This window comes from Crocodylus porosus, unplaced genomic scaffold, assembly GCF_001723895.1.
Source record: "Crocodylus porosus isolate Cpor-Errol unplaced genomic scaffold, CroPor_comp1, whole genome shotgun sequence".
Taxonomy (NCBI): Eukaryota; Metazoa; Chordata; order Crocodylia; family Crocodylidae; genus Crocodylus; species Crocodylus porosus.
In genome coordinates, this window is record NW_017728931.1 from 127769036 (window position 1) to 127788741 (window position 19706).

The 19706-nt window shown below is 40.4% G+C and overlaps 1 protein-coding gene across 2 annotated transcripts in view; it reads right to left on the reverse strand.

Moving 5' to 3' along the window:
• Window positions 1-7996: 7996 nt before the first annotated feature.
• The window catches only part of HGF (hepatocyte growth factor), a 71396-nt gene continuing 59686 nt past the window's right edge, over window positions 7997-19706 (reverse strand). For both annotated transcript variants that reach the window (XM_019543642.1, XM_019543641.1), the window contains exons 16-17: window positions 14346-14491; window positions 7997-12378 (exon numbers count right to left, since the gene is read on the reverse strand). In XM_019543642.1, the coding sequence (XP_019399187.1) occupies window positions 12214-12378; window positions 14346-14491 (311 nt within the window). In that variant the 3' untranslated portion in view covers window positions 7997-12213. The remainder of the gene's footprint in view (window positions 12379-14345; window positions 14492-19706) is intronic.

A 19706-nucleotide genomic window follows, 5' to 3' on the forward strand; every position in this document is an offset into this window, starting at 1 on the left:
GTTTTTCCTAAAAGCAACGCCATATATACATGTTAATACAGTTGAAATTCACTAATTTGAACTGCCCTAGTTGCATTAACTTTAGTCCTCATTCGATGAGGACTTGTTCATTTGAACAAGCCAATTTTAATTTGCATTACAGATGTCCATGTGTATATAGTGACAGCTGTAGTCTGGATTAAATCTAGAAAAATGGAACATCTGTAAATGGCTCTAGTATGGAAGATGGGAAGAGACTTATATAATTAAGCCAGCAATTCTGAAAAAAAGAATAATTGATAAGTTACTTCAACATTTCCACCTTGCAAATGATGATAAGGTGGCTAGCCATTTCCGACATGAGAAAGAAATGTAAAGTGCCTTGAGTCAACTTGCGTGGACTGCCAAGAACCTGCCATTAGCAGATCATAAATCTTATCCACAGTACAATGCAGAAACTTAGCTTGCAAAAGTGCTGCTGTTTTTTGGTTTATTTTTCCCTCTTCAGCATTGGAAAGGAATAAAATGTACCAGAAAAATGCTCTAAGGAAAAGGGATTAGGATAAATTTGGATTAATAGGCTTAATGGAGCCAAAAATGCAATTGAGACACTATTGTGCTAGATCCTGTACAAACACATAGGCCCAGATCTCCAAAAGAATTAGGTGCACCAATTTGGACCACAACCAAGCTCCTACAGTGGAGTTTACAAACCCAAATTTAGTACCTACATTTCCTAGACAGTGAATAGGAGAGCCAGACAAGGGATGGGACTCACAACACTCAATTTTCTAAGCAGAGTCACTTAAGACAGTCAGTAAGAAACATGAAAGAGTGTAACACACTTTAAATCTAGCCTTTCTCCTACATTTGGGTGCTTGCCTGCAGTCCTGATTCAGAAATTACGGAGATGAGGATTCACAACAGAAAGGGGGTTTTCTTTATGTGCTTGGGAAACTATGTTCCTTTAAGCATAGTAGAAGGACTTCTCTGTTAAAAACCAGGGGGGTAGAAGAGTCTCCTGGAAAGTGGGAGGTGTGGGCTTGGACACCTTTAGGCTGACAAAGTCCTAGACCCTGGGTGAATTGGCTGCTGAGATTTGTGCTGAACTCTAAGGGTGTCTGGAGACATGCAGGGAGGCTGCTCCGACGAGCTGTAATTGCTGCAGGTCAGAACGACTCAATTAATCGATTCTTCTGGACCATGCTAATTAGCATGCTCCAGCAGCTTCCACATTTCATGTAGCAATCTTCAACAAGCTTTAATTAAAGTGCCCCTCCCGCAATTTTTTTTTTCAATCAGGTTACTTCTCAGGGTGCTGTACATTTGAAAGATGGTATAAGGTGTGAGCAGATATGTGCCCTCTGGATGCTTGGAGGTGTGCCAGGAGGCTGCTTCAACACACTTGGGGGGGGGAGAGGGTAGTCTTTAATTAGAGCAGTTCTGAGAGCTCCTTTAATTAAAGTACTGCAGTGTCTCATGTATCAGCATGCCCAGACTTCAAAATGGGAGCAGGTTTAACTAAAGCCCATTGAATGATTTGTAATTAAGCTCCCCAGCCACCATTTTGAACAGAAAATGTAGAGGTGGTATAAGCACACTAATTAGCACACTCCAGCAAGTTCAGTTAACTGAGTCTGCTCCAAAGTGTTGTAATTACAGTGCATTGGAGCAGCCTCCCGCCACATCTATAGGTACTCGGAGGGCACATATCTACTTATATCCTCACATCTTCTAGCATCTTTCAAAGGATCTGGCAGCAGCCTGGTTAAGAAACACTGGCCTAAGTCTGTTTTCACCTAATTAGCAGAATGCATAGATTTGTGTAGAAACCAATAGGCAATCCACGATCACATACGTTGAAACTTTTAAGCAGGACTTTAATGAATTACACACTAGAGAAAAGGTAAAAAGTGACCAAAATTCATAACCCCTTCTGAATCTGGGCACTAGCTCTAATGGATTTCACAGTGTTTCATCATGGAAGTGCTGGCTGTAAAGATCTGCACATTTACCGGAGAAGTGAGAGCAATGTGCTGGCAGTTATATGGATCTGATTGGATGCTGGCTGATGTGAGATTTCCTCAGGGAGCCAAGTGAAAGACTTACTCAGATTAATAAAATAGTCAGAAGTTGGCAGCTAGAAACTCAAAATAGAATCATAGGATTGGAATGGACAGAAAGTACCATGTAGTCCAAATTCTTGCAAAGATATAGGATTCACTTTCCCTACATAACACCAGAGAGATGTCTGTCTAGCCTCTCCCTTAAAAGCTCCAATTAATGAGAATTAACAGCCTCCACACAGCCTGTTCCATTATTCTATTATTCCTATAAATAGATTCAATTTAACTCTGCTTTACTGTACTCTAAATAAAATGTCTCATGTCCAAGCCTTCTTGACAACTGATTTCTACCCTCTACATGGCAGCCTTTCAGCGATTTGAAAATGGCTGTCCTGTTCTCCTCAATCTTTACTTCTTCAGAATAAACTCACCTGGTGTCTTTGGCCTTTTATCAGATGATTTGCCTTGATCATCTTCATCACTCTTCTTTGGATCTTTTCCAGTCTCTCTGACTTCTTCTCAAAATGTGGCACCTAAAAACCAGACATGGCACTCCAGACAAGGCCCAACCAGCACCACATCCTAGGTCTTGCATAAAATGCACCTGTTAATAAAACCCAATTTTTTTTTCTGATTCATGACGAGTTTGTGCTCTACCATAACATCCCAGATTCTACTCAGAGGTGCTACTGTGACACTAGTTTCATAGTTGGTAGAGTTGGAAGTGACCTGAGCAGACCAAATCTGGCCCCCTGCCGAGGCAGGAAAGAGTACCTTTCGAAGAGTCTTTCAAATGACCCCAGCAAGGTGATTATCTAGCCTCTTTTTGAACATCCCCAGGGTAGGAGCCAGCACCACTTCCCTTGGAAGTTGATTCCAGACCCTAGCCACCCTGACAGTGAAGTAGCGCCTCCTGATGCACTAGCTATTCCCTACTCTGTTTGTATGCATTTTCTTTTTATTTCCTATACATAACCCATATATTTATCTTTGCTGAACTGTATTTTATTGTCTACCCCATTTCTCTAATTTATCAAGATTAAATTTCTCCTCCAAAGAGCTCACCCCCCCATTGATTCTGCACCATCTGCTAATTTAAACAGTATTTCTAGTCCAAATTATTCAGAAAAAAGTTTTCCAAGGCTGGACCCCCAAACTGATGCCCCTACCTGATCAGCAAACAACTAAATAAATGAAAGCTGCCTTCAGAACTTACAATCTGTCCCACAGAAAATAAAATATAATAAAATATATATATTTTTAAATCTTTTCATTCCAAGATAGAGTGAAAGGCCAAATATTTCTTTTTTTTTTTCCTCCTGGGAAGGAAAGACTGAAAAAAATACATTTCAGAAAACTAAACAGAATTATTCAATTTGATTCATAGGCTACTCATTCCTGGAAAGTTAAGCAACCAGCTGACAGAGGAGTGGGGTCAGGTGGTTGTCTGGGAATTGATTGTCCAACAAACCTTACTAAAAAATGGTCACAAAAAATATTTTCATGTTGATGAACCTGCATGTTATGTATGGTGGAAAAATCCTTCCAACAGAAAATTCCTAAGTAGCTCCGATGCAAAATTTGTTAAAGCAAAGCTTGGACTTTCCTTTCTTTTTTTGGAGTTAAGTGTTTAAAAAGGGCAGAAAGTTATGATTAACTTTCTGCCTGTTTTAAAGTTATAAGTGATGTGTGCCTCACTACAGAGTTAAAAAAACTAATACTTATGGATAAATGCCTGTGCGCTATAGCACCAAGGGAGTCATTAGCTATAAGTGGCAACCGACGGGATTAAAGAACTAAAAGTTTACGGCTAGAACATAAACCCTCACTACTAGAATAAAAGGCCAGTTAAATCTGGAAAATCCATCCAGTGTTTGAAAAGGAAAGATTCAAAAGGCATGAGAAGAGCGCAGAAAGCACACTAATGGAGAGGTAAGGCCTTCTGAAGACAGCTGTGCCTTCCCTGCAGAAGGGGTACCTGTGGTTTTAAAAGGAGAAGTGATAGGAAGAGTCATAAGTCTAAAGGGATTTGATCCCTGTATGGGTGTGTCTACCTCAGAGAGAGAGACAGAAAGGGCCACATTGTCTTCCATCTATTAGGCATTTAAATCAACTTGGATGCCTGAGTGCAAGCCTATTCCATACTGCTCTAGCCCTGGAAAAACAGCTAATGGAAAAGGCTGGATTCTTGCCATGAACAACTGGTGCCTTCCGTGGCTTGGGGGGCACCATGTTGGCAAGCGGCGAGTGGGGACTGCCTGCAGCTATCGTCTATGCTGTTGGTGGCGGTGAGCAGTGAGCAACTAGTGGGGGCCACCTGCCGCCACCACCAGTGGTGTTGTGGGGGATGGCGACTGGTGAGCAGGGACCACTGGTGGCCATGTTGGCAGCAAGGGGGAATGGCAACCGCCCACAGAAGCCAGTGGCAACCAGCCTTGGGGGGGGGGGGGGGCACATGTCTCCTTATGCCCCCCCCCCCATGCATCGCCTATGATCCTTGTCCTCCTCACTGCTTCTTTATGACCTATTCTTAAGTGGGAGGAGTGCTACCAAAGTAGATGCATTAATGGTTTTTTCTGACTTGAACACGGTGGAATAGGATCACATTTAGATGCTTTCATTCAGTGGATGGCAAATGGGTAGAATAGAATTTGGCTTCAAGATTTCAAAATCAGCCTCAAAGAGTGAAACTAGCAGTTAGGGAAAACTGCTATAAATAACATGGAAAAAAGTAAGGAACGGTTATCCAGTCTTATGCACCGGAAAACACTCACTTTGGCTCTTTGCAATACCTGCGCGAACAACCTAAAGGTAAAAATTTCCAGGGACTGGAGTCAAAAGGGAGCTGTATTAGATGATTCAGGGTTGAACATTGTAACTTCAGGCATACTGCCAAAATACAACCTCAAATTAGGTACCTAGGCTTTTTAGAGATGGGTGGCTGTAATCTTAAGAATGGGATTCATAGAAGCCAGCGCACTGAGTGGAGCCACCTGAGCTCAGCAGTAGGAAATGCTGAAGAGGATGACAGGATATCATTCCTTTCCCCAGAAGAGGATGTCTGTACGGGACAAGGCAATACCAGTGTGCTACTCCTGGTCCTCAAGGGTGTGCACTAACTCCTAGCGCCTAAGTTATTCAGTACCTGTATGAGGTTTTGTGGTCTCAGGTGCCCGAGGAGACACAAATCAGGCCAACATATTCAAGTTTTAAATGACTCTATAATGAAAATCCTTTTTTTATTTAGGGTTGTGTCATTTGCTCAGCCAATTGTTTATCCTGTTATAAGCAACAACCTTTCTAAACTTCCTGTCAGCTGAAGAAAAAGTAGCAATGAAAGGTTTCTTTCTTTCTTTCTTTTTAATTCTAGTATGGCATAACAATGTTGTGAAACTCAGTGGATTAACAGCAGATGGCACATTTATGGACCAGGCACGAAAGGATCCAGTCCATAACAGCCATGTTGATGTGATGCATATTTCCTGTTTGTGTATCATAATGATGTCAATCCTTTGGGAAACAAAACCAGCTGGGAATTTTTTCAATTAATATTATCTAAGCTGTATTACACACTATAAACTCACTTATCACTAGAGAGAAAATCTTACCCCAAGTCCCTGAATGTCCCTATATTCTTATTCTTACTTTTAAGTATCCCAGTTCAACTGTATACCTTCTGCATAGTTTATATTTACTGCCTTAACAGACTCAACATCCAGCCTGGATTTTTCCCCCAACAAGGCACAATTTTAACACACATGACGAAGAACAATATTGTCCAGAAGATATGTGCTGAGGTGTTGTGCATCCTTAATTTACACTGAAGTCAGTAGATACTTGGCACAAAAGCACTCTCTTAATAAACATAATTTATAGTAAAAGAAAATCTTTTTAAAAAAAGTAGTCAATTTTGAAACAAAAGTAGTCAGTTTGCATGTCTGAAAATTAGGGCTCGTATCTTTCAAACGAAATGCAGCATTATTATATATGTTCTTGTATTTTTCAAGTGTAAAAATCTCTTTGAATTTAAAAAAAAAAAGAACACCATACTCATTACTAAGCAGTGAGGCTTCAGTGGGACTTAAAAGTACATGCCTAAATGTGCTTAATTGCTTTGACAGAGGTGGGCTGGACTACATGCTTAAGCCCTTGGCTGAATTAGGACCTAAAGCAATCCTGATGCCAATCAGAATACAAAAGTGGATAAGGAGAGCAGAATTCTGGCCCTAAAATTTGTATCAGTAGGGCTTTGTTATTCTTTTAAATGGATTTAGCGGAAGCCGCTGGTCTCTCCCTTGCTGTGAATTACAGTCCTCTCCATACTTAGAAGAAATCACTGTCCATTCTTAAGTGTTCTGAGACAGTGTGGACCATTTTAGGAGAACTAAAACTATTAGGCTTGTCACACCACATATCCCATGTTACAAAAAGTGAGAGCACATAAAAGAATGTTATCTGCTCATGTTAGTGCTGCTTTGGCATTAACCTTTTTATGGTGTGCCATTTTCCAATCCAGCTGCTTCCTTTCCTATTTATTGAGTAATTTTTATTAGAACATAGCTGTCCAGACATCGGCGCTTTTGAAGGCAGGGTTGATATACAACCGAGTTCTGCTAATGGCTTGTTCTGTTTACATGTGGATTGTTGAATAGCAAAGTGCAGAAAACAAATACTAAGGACCTTTTCTCAATTATGATGGCTGGAGTGCAATATTCTTATTAACTCCCAAAGATAACAAAGCCAAAACCACTGACTTAGTTCTGGATACAGGGCTTTCTATCTCCAAAGTACTATGCGAATGTTAGGTAAGTCTCTTGGAGGGAAGGTAGTTTCAAAGTATTATCATCATTGTCAACAAAATTCAGATTACAAACACCCCAAACTGCGTGAGAAGTCAAACCAGAGCTGGCCTTAGGGAAAATGACACCCTAGGCAAAGGTGTATTTTGGCGCTCTCCACAAGTCAGTGGCACTGCTACAGGCAGAGGAAGGCAGGGGTGCAGGGCACAGTCTGTCCAGCAGGAAGGCAGTGGCATAATGCACCAGGCAGGAAAGTGGGCAGACCCTGCTGCTGTTGCCCACACTGCTCCTCCTGACCTACAGCTGGAGGTGGGGGGGGCAGGCTGGGCTGGGCACCACTTCTGCTGCCTGGGTGGAGGAGAGCACTGTGCACACATATGTGAGCAGCCTGTGCTCACAACACTCTGATCACATGTGTGTGTGCAGGAGGGGGCACCCCCAAACCCTGAGCAATCACCCACCCCTAGGACCGGCTCTGTGTCAAACTATTAAAAAGATGGGCCCATTGGCAAAACTTAGATCTGTGTTGGGATGTCCAAAGCATAAACATTTAAAACTAAGTCATTCAAACTGGGGTTGGAGTTGAATATAGTTTAATGGATAGAAAACTGGACTTGTCACTCCAAAAGAGAAAATAAGTAGAACAGTTTCAGACTGATATATAACTTGGAGTCGCAGAGATTAAAGTTGCCAGGCCTCTACTACTGTTCTTTTAAAGGATTATAAATCTCCTAGCAGGTGCTGTCTGACTTTATATTCTGTTTTAATTACACTTTTTCCTCCTAGTCTTATCTCTTGTTTTTCTTCTTTTTTCAATCCTAGTACGTTTGGACCTAATCATCCTTCTCATTCTTAGCACTGAAATACTGAGTGTAACTTGGTAGAATCAGTTATATCTTTATTTGTAAGCACTATAACTAGAAGCATTAAACATGTATCAGAGGAAGTTTTTCCATTAGTTCTCAATCCTTACTTCTTTGTACACTCAAAACCCTCACTGAAATCAAGGGAGGGAGAGGGGGAAGGCATTATATTTTTCTATCACAGCAAGATCTTCCAAATGTAGTTTTCTTAAAATAAAAACTATAATGCTGAATATGTTATTGGTTTTTTCTATAAAATGTTTTATTAAGAATAATAAGAATAAACAAGTTTACAAAAATACCAACTTTATTAACTAATGATGATGTCATTAATTACAGAATCTTTGTAATATAAGTTATAACTACAGTGTTCCCTTCTTGGTAGGCATTCTGTTAGCCCCATTCAGTAGGAAGCATTCATAATTTTCTTTCTGTTTAAATACAAGAAATTATCACACCATCCACCGAGTTCCACTGACAGCCCCTGCAGTTAGGTTCCAAATTAGGAAACTCCATATGCAATTGCCCACAAGCCTGTTTAAAAAGGGACAATGGAAAAGGTGAAAAGCAATGTTAGTGCCTGCCAGCAGCCCCAACGTTCATGATACAGTAATATGCCAGTGCACACAAAGGGTGAAGGAAGTAATCAGTAAGTAAGCAGCCCTTATGCAGACAAAGCTCTCAAGGATTTCCACTGGGATCATTTCACTCGTTATTAGGCTTCTGAAAGAATGCATATAAGCCGAGGCTGCTGGAGCACTTGCCACCACAGATTCTAGGTTTTCCATGTGTTTCTACCCAAGGACCTGTGCGATTGGGTATGCAGCCATGATTGAAGGGTTGAGCACATTTCAAGTCTAGTTCTCCAGTCTTTTGGCAAAAAACACCCTCTGATTTCAAGGGGCATTTTGCCTGAGTAGGTTGTACCCCACACAGATATTTGGGGCCTTTCCAGAAGGCCTTATTTCATGTGAATGTCATGAAGAAGTTCAATGGCACTACTTGTGCAAGAATTTGAGGAGGCTCTATAAGAGCTCTTCTCTTAAACCAGAGAACGGGGTTTTAGCAGCATCAGAAAAAACTAACCCAGCAGATTTAATGAGAGCTTTAATTACAAAGGGCTCTTTGTTTCTTTTTCCCTTAGTCTTAACTGAAAGGTAATAATGAAAAACAAAAACACCCCAAAGTTTGGAGAGAAGGTTTGCATTACAGAAGTAAGAGCTATCAGCCAGAGCCAGCGCTCAGAGGAAATCGCAGCAAAGTTCCCATTATCCTGTTTAAATCCAGTTATCACATCTTCCATAGTCTAAGGAGTAGTATTTTTTTTTCTCAATGAAAAATGTGAGGAACAAAGGCGAGCTCGAATTCAAGACAAATATCAGTGACTGAGAGTTTTCATCTTTGTCTCGTAACTTCTAACCATAACCACCCAATTCTTTTAACTCTGATCATGACTAATTAATCCATAGAGCCCAATTCAAGGTCCATTTAAAGCAGCAGGAGACTTTCCAGTGACATCAGTGAACACTGGGTCAGCTTCTAGTTATTACAGAAACAAGTATTTTCAAAACAGTGAAATACATATCAATAGTGTCCTTTTTAAAGAGAATGCTGTAGCTATAACATTTGCCTGGTACAGTACCATTGGCACCAACAAGAAATATTCACAGGAATAAATGAAGTACAAATTCATTACCACATGTCAATTCTTCTCTAACCTTACTCTTCAGAGTCTCAAGTTCCCTCCATGCGGAGAGAGAGAGCACCTGATAAGCAAGTGCCTGCCAACGTGTTACGTTCTAGAGCATCGACTCTACACAACTTGTTTTAGCGAGACGCTGCCTAGAACAAACAGGTAAAATTCCTTACGCATTGTCTAACAAAAACCAGTATATTTATCATATATATATATATATAAAAAAATCATATTATCTTCTGCACAGCAGAAGTGTGTAACTAAAATACTTTAGGATCCATTTCTTCATATTTTTGGTAGACATAACAAAATGCCTGCAAATATAGTACAGTGAGCACATAACAATTCTTAGAATAGGAAAAGTGACACGGAATTGTATACGTCTTCCATGTTCTAATTGACAACCAAAAATAAAAACTCACTAGGAGTCCCTTATCTGTCTTTAAAAGTTAATTGTTTCTTAATGTACTGTCAACATATATTTAATGAGAATATATTTTTTACATATATGGCAACAAGTATCTGTAAATACAACAGGCTAAATCCTGCCCTCTGCTAGGTTACTGAATCGGAGGAACCAGAAAGCAAAGGGTGCATAAGAGCCAGAGTGCAATGGGAAGTGTGTCAGTCTAGCATCTAGAACCTGGAAGGCCTTGTCATTAGCAGGGATCCTAGTTTTCTCTGATAAAAAACCCAGAAAAATTAACCCCAAAATCCAATTTTTTCCCTGATTAAAATGAAACGCCACTATATATATATATCAGAGACAACCAGGATGGGCTGGTCATTACTCACTTAAATAGCCCCATTTTGACGAAGGATAAGGAAGGATTTTCAGGAACACACCTCTGTGTTTTGAGTGCTGGACATAAGCCTTAATTTAATGATGTACTTAAACATAGGCTGAAGGTTCAATCCCGTTCACCAAAACACTTAAGCACACATATCAATCCAATTAAAGTGCTTTGTTGAATAAAGATTAGTGAGTCACAGTCCTTTGGGTGCATCCCAACACAGTTCCCCCTGCAGGGTTACTTTTTCACTAGGGCAGGATTCAGCCCTATGGCACTCAGCATGTAACTATAACAAAACATGTTTTATTCGTGTGACTCTATGAAAAGATGCCTGTTTAAGAGCAATATAGTTATGCACTTTGCTTAACTGAACGGTTTGCTTTCTGGAACATAGACAATTTATATAGTTCACAAATAAAGTAACCATAAAGTTACGTATATGATTTAATGTACTGTAATAATAAGTACAATGGGATTATATGTCATATCCATTTGCCAGCAATTACAGGGTAATTAGACCATCTATTAGAAAATATTGCCATTTGCTAATTGCTCGGTTCTTTCATTTATACAATGTATTCTAAAGGAGCAACCCCTTATAGATGTTGGATTGTTTTTTTCTTGTTTCAACAATAATAAAGAAAATTATGGTTCTACATGTGCACACACAAAAGAAACGCAAGCAATTAAACTATTAGAAATGTTCTGCATATTGTATAGCAGGCAATACTCACCCCCACGATTGTTTTATTAAATTTAAACACATAATGTTAGAGAAGTATTTTTTGGCCACATACAGTTAGTTCTTTATTAAAGAGAATATATGATACCCATAAAGAAGAGATGGGTAATGTTACTGAAGTTATATGACACCTTCCACTCTATTTTCGAACCATAGTTCTTTTACTGATTTGGCTTGTTATACAAGACAGACAGAGACTCTACCCCCAGAGAAAGTATGCATTTTTCATTTACATACCTGAAGACATAACTTGGCCTTATCTACATTAAATATTCTTTTTTTTTCCCGTTAATTTTATCAGCTAAGGGCCAAATTCCACTCTCACTATATTGCTATAAATGCAGAGTAGCTCCCTTGAGGTAACTAGAGTCACTCAATTTACAGCACAGTTAATGAAAGAGAGATACGAACTTAACTCCCTATATCAATATCATTTATTTTAATGATAAAAATGGTCTTTTATTAGCTACTCATGATACATTACTGGAACGCTATGAAATACACTTTACTTGGCACTGTAATATAGCATTAATTAGGAGACTTTAAAATAAAAAGCAAATGACTGAAAATTTGCTAATAACTTAGCACTATGTCTCTTCCCTTTTCAGGTGTTTTGTTATAATAGATACTATATACTTGTGGTGTAGCAAGTATAGAGCTAGTTCCAATAAATTGTGTAAAGACCATTCCCATTGACTTCGATAAGAACTCTGCTGATGGAGTGTTTAAAGACTTGAGTACACAATGAGAAGGTTAAAGAGATTACATTTTAAAATCAGATATTTGATTAATTTAAATTCTGAAAATTGGGGAAGAGAAATAGGTCCATAAATGTTGTACAGATCAATGCTCTCAGCTCTCAGGAAGACTGATAGAGCAGTACATAGCGCAGTCTGAAAGAGGTGTGTAAAACAAACTTCCTTTGTTTCTCATGAACAAGCTGACCAGAAGAGCAGCATAGAAAGAAACCACATGATCTATTTCCATAAAACTCATTATCAGCCAGCATTAGTATTGTTTACCCATTCAAGTATCTTCAGGAAATATGTCACTATACTTGCATATACTGTAGCTCACTTCAACATTTATAAAACAACACTGGTAGACAAAAACATCAGAAAACACCCATAAATATCAACAGAAGCTCAACAACTTGACTAGCAAGTAGTTTAAAAAAAGAATCATGGATCTTTACATTACACGTTAATTTCACGTTCTCTGAAATCCTCATGAGAATGGAAGTGGTTCTTTTATGTAGAATATTCCATTATAACTCATTTGTATGTCTGCAAGATTTTGCGTATCCACTTGGAGTAATATGCCACTCGGACAAAAATACCAGGCCGATTTGGAATGGCACATCCACGACCAGGAACAATAACACCCACTACTATTTTCATCCTGTTTTGTTCACACACCAAGGGACCACCATAATCCCGCTGAGGAAAGAGAAATAAAAAACAAGCATTATTTTTAAAAAGTTAAAAGTTGTTTTCTTGGCCTAGATTCTTTGGGGTACCACCATTAGTGAAGCTGTTCATAGAATGGGGGACACAGACACACACACAGCCATAGGGTCCACCTCCACCTGAGTCTAATGATCACTGAGCTGCTGTAGTTACCAGCACATAAGAGAGTTGTGTGGCTCAGTCACCAGAGCTGAATGACCAGGTAGACCCATTTCCAGCTTGATCAACTGGGAACGGCCCTTGACAAAAAACTGCCAAGGCTCACAGCACTGGAATTTAGCAAGCTGTTTCAGTTATTCTGCCACCGTCTCCCAGAGTTAGGTGATATTCAGATTTTCAAAAAATAATCACAGTCAGGGTCTATGTCAACAGGCAGGTTTGGCATGGTCTTACAAAAAATAAGCCACATTAGACTCCATCCCGATCCTTGTTCACACACGGTTACAATGCCTTCAGTCTTCACTATGAATACTATTGAGCTTTTCTTTCAGCTACCTACCAAGAACAAATGCGTTTGTGCACATACAAATCAGACTGCAAAAGAGCAGCTGCTTGGAAAATCTCTTTGCTGTGTTGGTAGGCTATTGATAAAAAGGTATTACTGAAAGAACTGGCAAGGTTATCCTCTTAAGTGTCAAATGTTGAAGGGCAAGGGCTTTGGGCATGTATGTGAAGATAGCAAAGCCCAACATTTGTCTGTCTTAAAAATGTGCAACCTGACAAATTACACTCTCTTTTCTCAAGTGCACTGGAGAATTAACAGGGATTGACCCTTACTAGGGTTTTTGCTCTCACTTATTGCAGGAAAATCCCCAGATGCACTGCTACAGTATGGCCCAAAACCTTCTGGTAAAATATTTTCTGAAGTGATGTTTCACCTGCCAGTTTGACTCAGTTTTACTGTTTGTGCCTTGTTGAGAAAGGCTGTTGCAAATAGAACACAGGAAGGAAGAACCATCTGTTGGTTACAGTCATTGCTAATATCAATGCATGGCTTTTCTTCCTTCAGGCCAATAAGAAGCACTGCATTTCCTGAGGGTTTCATGCAGATATGTTATTTAGCATGCATAAAATCGCACATATAATGAAACACTTAATTATAAAGAAAATGCTTTGTTAAGATCCCATGGATCCCTAGTGAATTTTGATGCTACCCTTGAGCACTAAAAATTATTTTATTTTAGTAATATCACTTCAGTTAGGGAACTATAATCATACTAAGGGTGTTCACTCATAGCAGTTTGATTTTTTGAGTAAAGAATAAAAAACGACCCACTAAAATGAATGTAAATATTCCCTTTGGCTTCTCAGAATCGTAAGATTGAAACAAACCTTACGGGTCATTTGATCCCACCCCCTATTCCTAAAATTTGGGCTCAGATGCAGATTGCAATCAAAGGATAGCAAATACCTCCACAAAGTACTACCAATTCAACTGTTTTACCTAGAAACAGCTGGAATCTGTTTTTCCTTTCGTCTCTTGCAAGACCCCTGCCACTTTCTGTGATGAATATAAATATGTTCTCTCTCCTCCTCTCTCTACCATCATATAAATTATGTTATTTTTATTTTACCAATTATTACTATACTGAATAGTAACTTACACCAGAAATAGATCCTTGTCCTGGAGAGCAATTCAGCATGTGATGTTGATATGTAAGTGAGTTTAACACACCTTAAAGTACTTTCCTGTAATAAGGTCACAGACTCAGTGATTTCAAAGGAACATTTGCTAAATAAGGTACTACCCAATGTCAGAAAAAGGACCTTTGTTTGCAATGCGAAGTAGCACCAACATGTGATTTCTGCTCATAAATTTAAAGCATACAGAATAATTAGGCAAAACAACAAATAAATTATTTGTCATTAAAAAGAAAAAAACACCCTGCTCTGTGTTTGTAGACTCCCTCACTCCATTTGCTGCAATACTACTTTACCTCACAAGGTCCAGAACCAACGGTCTCAGCCCCAGCGCAGATTTCTGACTCATTCACAGTGATTTTCCCTTTGAGATATTGGTTGCACTTCTCATTTCCTACAATAAGCAGGTTCGCTACTCGGAGCAGGCCATCAGAGGGAATCACTAACATGAAAAATCAGGAAAACAACTATGAACAAACAATATTTTGTTTTCATGAAAAACATTGAGTGCAAAACTGTTTGCGGTGCATCATGTATATTTAACTGCTGCTCTCTTCTCCATCCTCATGCTAATGAATGTGTAACTTTTACCTTTTTTATATTTGTTCCAACAAAAATGTCAGAAATGCATCTGCTGTGTAGGCATGTGTTATGTATAATATATATATATCATTATTATTATATTCTTCAGGTGCAATACCTGGAGCTGTATGTTGTCACTGGATAAAAAACCAAACATGGATTCATAAGTTTTATTCTTAAGCAATCACTGACTTGCTGTATGATTTTGGAACAATCACTGCAGGTGAAACTGAGACTTTGAGTAAAACCCTAGCTTCTTTGAAGACAGTTTGAGTTTATTCACTGACCTCAACATAGCAGGGTTTCACCCCATCTCTTGCAATGAATAAAAGCAAAACACAGAAGAGCATGCCAGGAACAACCCTAGGAAGAAAGCTTAGCAGCACAACAAAAGGTACTAATACACTCTGCTGCTGACAGCTATTTGGTCTATGCCAGTAGTGGGTGGGGAGTTCTGGACTGCCCATACTCTATTGCCATAGACAAAATAGATGTTAGCAGCAATAATGTATTAGTACCTCCACCACCCCAGGGAGCTGCTTTGGAGGCTAGAGGTGCCCAAGCACCTGCCTGGCTTTCCCCACTCACAGAAATGCATGTTAAGCGATGCATCTCCACAAGAAGGGAAAGCCCAGGAAGTGTGGAACCCAGAAAATCTCAAGTGCCCCATGCCTCCACGCCAGGACCCACATGGCCACAGGGCTCCATGCTGGAACCTGCTCAGACCCATGCCTCAGAGATGCATGTATACAAGTACAAGAAGTATGGGGAATACACAAGATGAGTCAGAAGCTGCAGTCTGTGAAAACAATCTGATGGGCACCACTGGGACCTGGCGGGACAACTCTTCTGACTGGAATGTGAACACTGAGGGTTACACTCTGTTTTGGAACCACAGGGTTTGGAGACAAGGTGATGGTGTTTATTTGTATGTCGAAAACGCATACATTTGTTCCCTGGTTCAGGAGGAAGAAGATGGCAAAGAAAAATGCATTTGGGTAAAGATGAAAGGTGAAAGATGCAGCATCAATATAATGGTGGGGATTTATTATAGACCACCTAATCAGGAAGAAGAGGTAGATGAGGCACCTAATCAGGAAGAAGAGGTAAGCAGGTGACAAATCTATCCAAAAGCTGTGGGATGGTACTGATAGGAGACTTCAATTTTTTGGCCATCTGCTGAAAGAACAAATGCATAAAACGGCAAACCAGTTCCTACTCTATGTGGAGGAAAACTTTCTCTTCCAAAAAGTGGACGAAACAACTAGGGTATCATCTAACTTGGATCTTGTCCCGACCAACAAGGAATAACTGGTGGAGGATGGGAAGGTGATGGGTAACTTGGGAGGAAGTGATCACGATAAACTAGAATTCCAGATCCTGGGACAGGGAAAGCATAAAGTCAGCAAAATTAGGATGCTATATTCCAAAAAGGCTGATTTCACCCAGGTCAGGGAACTAATAGGCATGGTGTCATGGAAGGGTAGATTGGAGGATAAAAGCACCCAGGAGGGATGGGAGCTTCTAAAGGGCACAGTATTGGAAGCCCAACAAAAAACTGCCCTGACATGATGAGAGAATGAAAAGAATGGCAAGAGACCATTGTGGATGCACAAGGAGCTTCTAGGATGTCTGAAATGCAAAAGGAAAGCATACAGGCAATTGAAAAATGGGAGGTCACTAAGGATACATACCATGAAATAGCATGAACCTGCAGGGACAAAACTAGAAAGGCAACTAGAAAGGCAAAGAATGAGGACAATTTTGCACCTGGCAAAGGAGGAGGACAATAAGAAAATGTTCTGTAAGCATGTTGGCCAGAAAAGAAGGCCTGAGGAAGCTGTGGTTCCTCTGTTAACAAGCCAGGAGAAACTCCTCACTGAAGATATGAAGAAGGTGGAGCTACTGAACAGCTACTTTGTCTCAGTCTTTACCAAAAAAAAAATCAACTTCCAGACACCTAATAGGAATTACTTGGATAAGGAAGGGGGCAAGCTGAGGAGGAAATAACAAACAATGAATTCAAGCCAGCAGGGCCAGATGAGCTTCATCCCAGAGTCCTGAAGGGACTGATAGTTGAGATCCTGGAGCCCTTGGCAATGACCTTCATGAAGTCATGGGAGATAAGTCAGGCACCAGAGGGCTGGAAACGAGCCAGTGAAGTACCCCTCTTTAAAAAAGGAAAGAAGGATGACCCAGGGAACTACAGGCTGGTTAGCCTTACCCTCAATACCTTAGAAGTTACTGAAGCATACCCTGAGTCAGGCCATTGGCAAGCACCTGGAAGATGAAAAGCTGGTTGCAAGCAGCCAGCACGGATTTATGAAAAGCAAATTGTGTCAAAAAAAGCTGATCTCCATCTTTGACAAAGTAACAATTTGGGTGGATATAGGGAATGCTGTGGATATAGTGTATCTGGACTTCAGCAAGGCTTTTGACAAGGTCCTGCATGACCTTATCAGAAACAAATTGAAGAAACACAGGCTGGATTAAATTGTTACAAGATAACTGGCTCAGTAGCCACAGGGTAATTATTAATGGCTCCAGGTGAGAATGGCAGGAGATTTCGAGTGGAGTCCCACAGGGGTCTGTTGTGGGCCCAGTACTGTTCAATGTGTTTATTAATGATTTAGAGGCTGGCATAGAAAACTTCTTGAACAAGTTTGCAGATAACATGAAAATGGAAAGGATTACACACATGTTGGAGGATGAGAGCACAGTTCAGAAGAATCTCAGCAGACTGGAAAGTTGGGCTAGAACTAATAGGATGAAGTTCAGTGCAGACAAATGCAAGGTACTGTACCTTGGGAGGAATAATCAAAAATACAAATTTAAAGAGGATTGCAGCTCTATGGAAAAGGCAATGGGAGTCTTGGTAGACCACAGACTCAAAATGAGTCTGCAGTCTGATACACCCACACAAAAGGTGAATGTGGTTTTGGGCTTCACTAATAGAAGCATTAGGTGGAAGACACAGGACGTGACAGTCTCTCTCTACTCAGCACTGGTTAGGCCTTCCCTAGAGTACCGTGTGCATGTTTGGGCTCCACATTTTAAAAAGGACATGGAGAAATTACCGAGGGTCCAGAGGTAGGCAACAAAGATGATCAAGGGCTTAGAAGGCAAGTCACATGAGGAAAGGGTGAAGGAGCAAGGTGTGTTCAGCTTGCAAAAAAAAGGCACTTAAGAGGTGACAGGATAGCAGGCTACAAATACTTGAAGGGCTGTCATAAAAAAGAGAGACTGCATCTTTTCTTTCTTGCTGCAGAAAGGAGGATGCAGACCAATGGCCTGAAGTCGCAGCAAAGTAAATTTGGGTTGAATATCTGGAAAAACTTTCACTGTGAGAATAGTAAGGCAATCGAATAAATTGCCTAGGGAAGTTGCCCAGGGGACCTCCATCACTGCAGGTGTTCAAGAAGAGGTTGGTCAGCCACTAGTGAAGGATGATCTAGGAATAGCTATGCCTATTTTCTACCATGGGTACTTCCCATGCTTCTGGACTTGACTAATTGCTCCCATATCCCGCCCCCCCGCCCTTTTCTGCTATATATTTAAGCCTTCCTCACAGGCACTGGGTATTGGCTACAACTAAGGCTGGGGATTTTCAACTGGGATGTGCTGATTCTCCTGATAGGAGCAAAGTCAGAGATTCCTGGTTAGAGGGTCCTGCCCCTACATTCAAGGTCAGACCAATCTCCATATTTAGGGGTAGGAAGGAATTTTACCCCATGTTCAAATTGGTATGGACTGTGGGGTTCTTTTCCTTCCTCTGTAGTAGGGGGCATGGCCCTCTACCCAGGATGTCTTGAGCATATTTTGACAACTTTTTATAGAAGCAGGACATTGGCTGCTGTGGTTCCCCTGCTATACCTGTGGCAAATTAGGGTGTTAGATCTATGTTGTGTCACGGTTAATGGTAGTCTTAGGTAGAATATAGATTCTGGTTGTATGGGAAGGTTTGCACAGGGATGGATCTGCCTGGGGCAGGGGACTGACTTAGACCTCTGGAGGTCCCTTCCAGCCCTACTTCTCTATGAATTCATGACTCTGATCACTGTACACCCACATGTGTAAGCTGGGTCACACAGCTTTTCCTCTGACAGCATGTAGTGACAATATGTATAAGCTACACAATTTAATATAAGGATCTAACCAAATGGTTCCCTCAGCAGCTATATAAGGGAAGCCAGAATCATGTCCTTAACTGCACTGACACTCACCATCAGATAAAAAAACAGGCATAACAACAAGTACTTCCTTATGTGACAGGACTACTTATCTGAGGACTACTACATTAATCAGTCAGACCTATTAAAACAAGAGAGCACAAACTACTCCTATTAATTATCCTGGGCTACTATTTGTTCTGCCAACAATTCTCTCTCTTATTACTGAACACCACTGTAATCAGACCTTCTATTCCCTAGCGGTGCCTGTTGGATGTTGTCTGCCTGCTAATATCATAACCATGAAGTATAACTACTATTCTCATGCCCAAAGAGAGGACGCAGAACTCCATTTAAGAAACTCTGCCATTTGATTCAATGGTGGGCCTGCAGCCCTCACCCTGCGGAGGCTGATAGAGTGTTTCCAGTTGTGAAGGCCATCTAAATCCCAAGAATCCCAGGTGGTCAAATACATCAGTAATGAAAAAACTTAGCCACATTTTATGATTTGCATTTTCAGTTCCCTGAGTCAACACTAACACCACAAATATAAGCCATCTTACACTTTCACACAGGACCTCTTACTCCCTTGTGTGAGATAACTGCACCATGAGGGGTTAAAGTATACTGTGAGTGGGGCTGCTATTCCATCCCCCATATGCATAGTAGGGAGTAAGCGGGTAAGAATGAGGTCTTCATGTCATTTTCCAGCATAGTGACCAATTCAATAACTGGTGCACAAAGAGGAACAATCTGATTTAAGGTTGGTGTAGATTACTTCCTAACCCTTAAACAGTGAGGGGTGGGAATAACTAAACAGTAATCCTCATAGATTTGTTCTAGCTCCTAGTCTGCTTTTGGGGCAGTGCAACTATGTTGCTGTCAGTTATTCAGGATTTGTGGCAG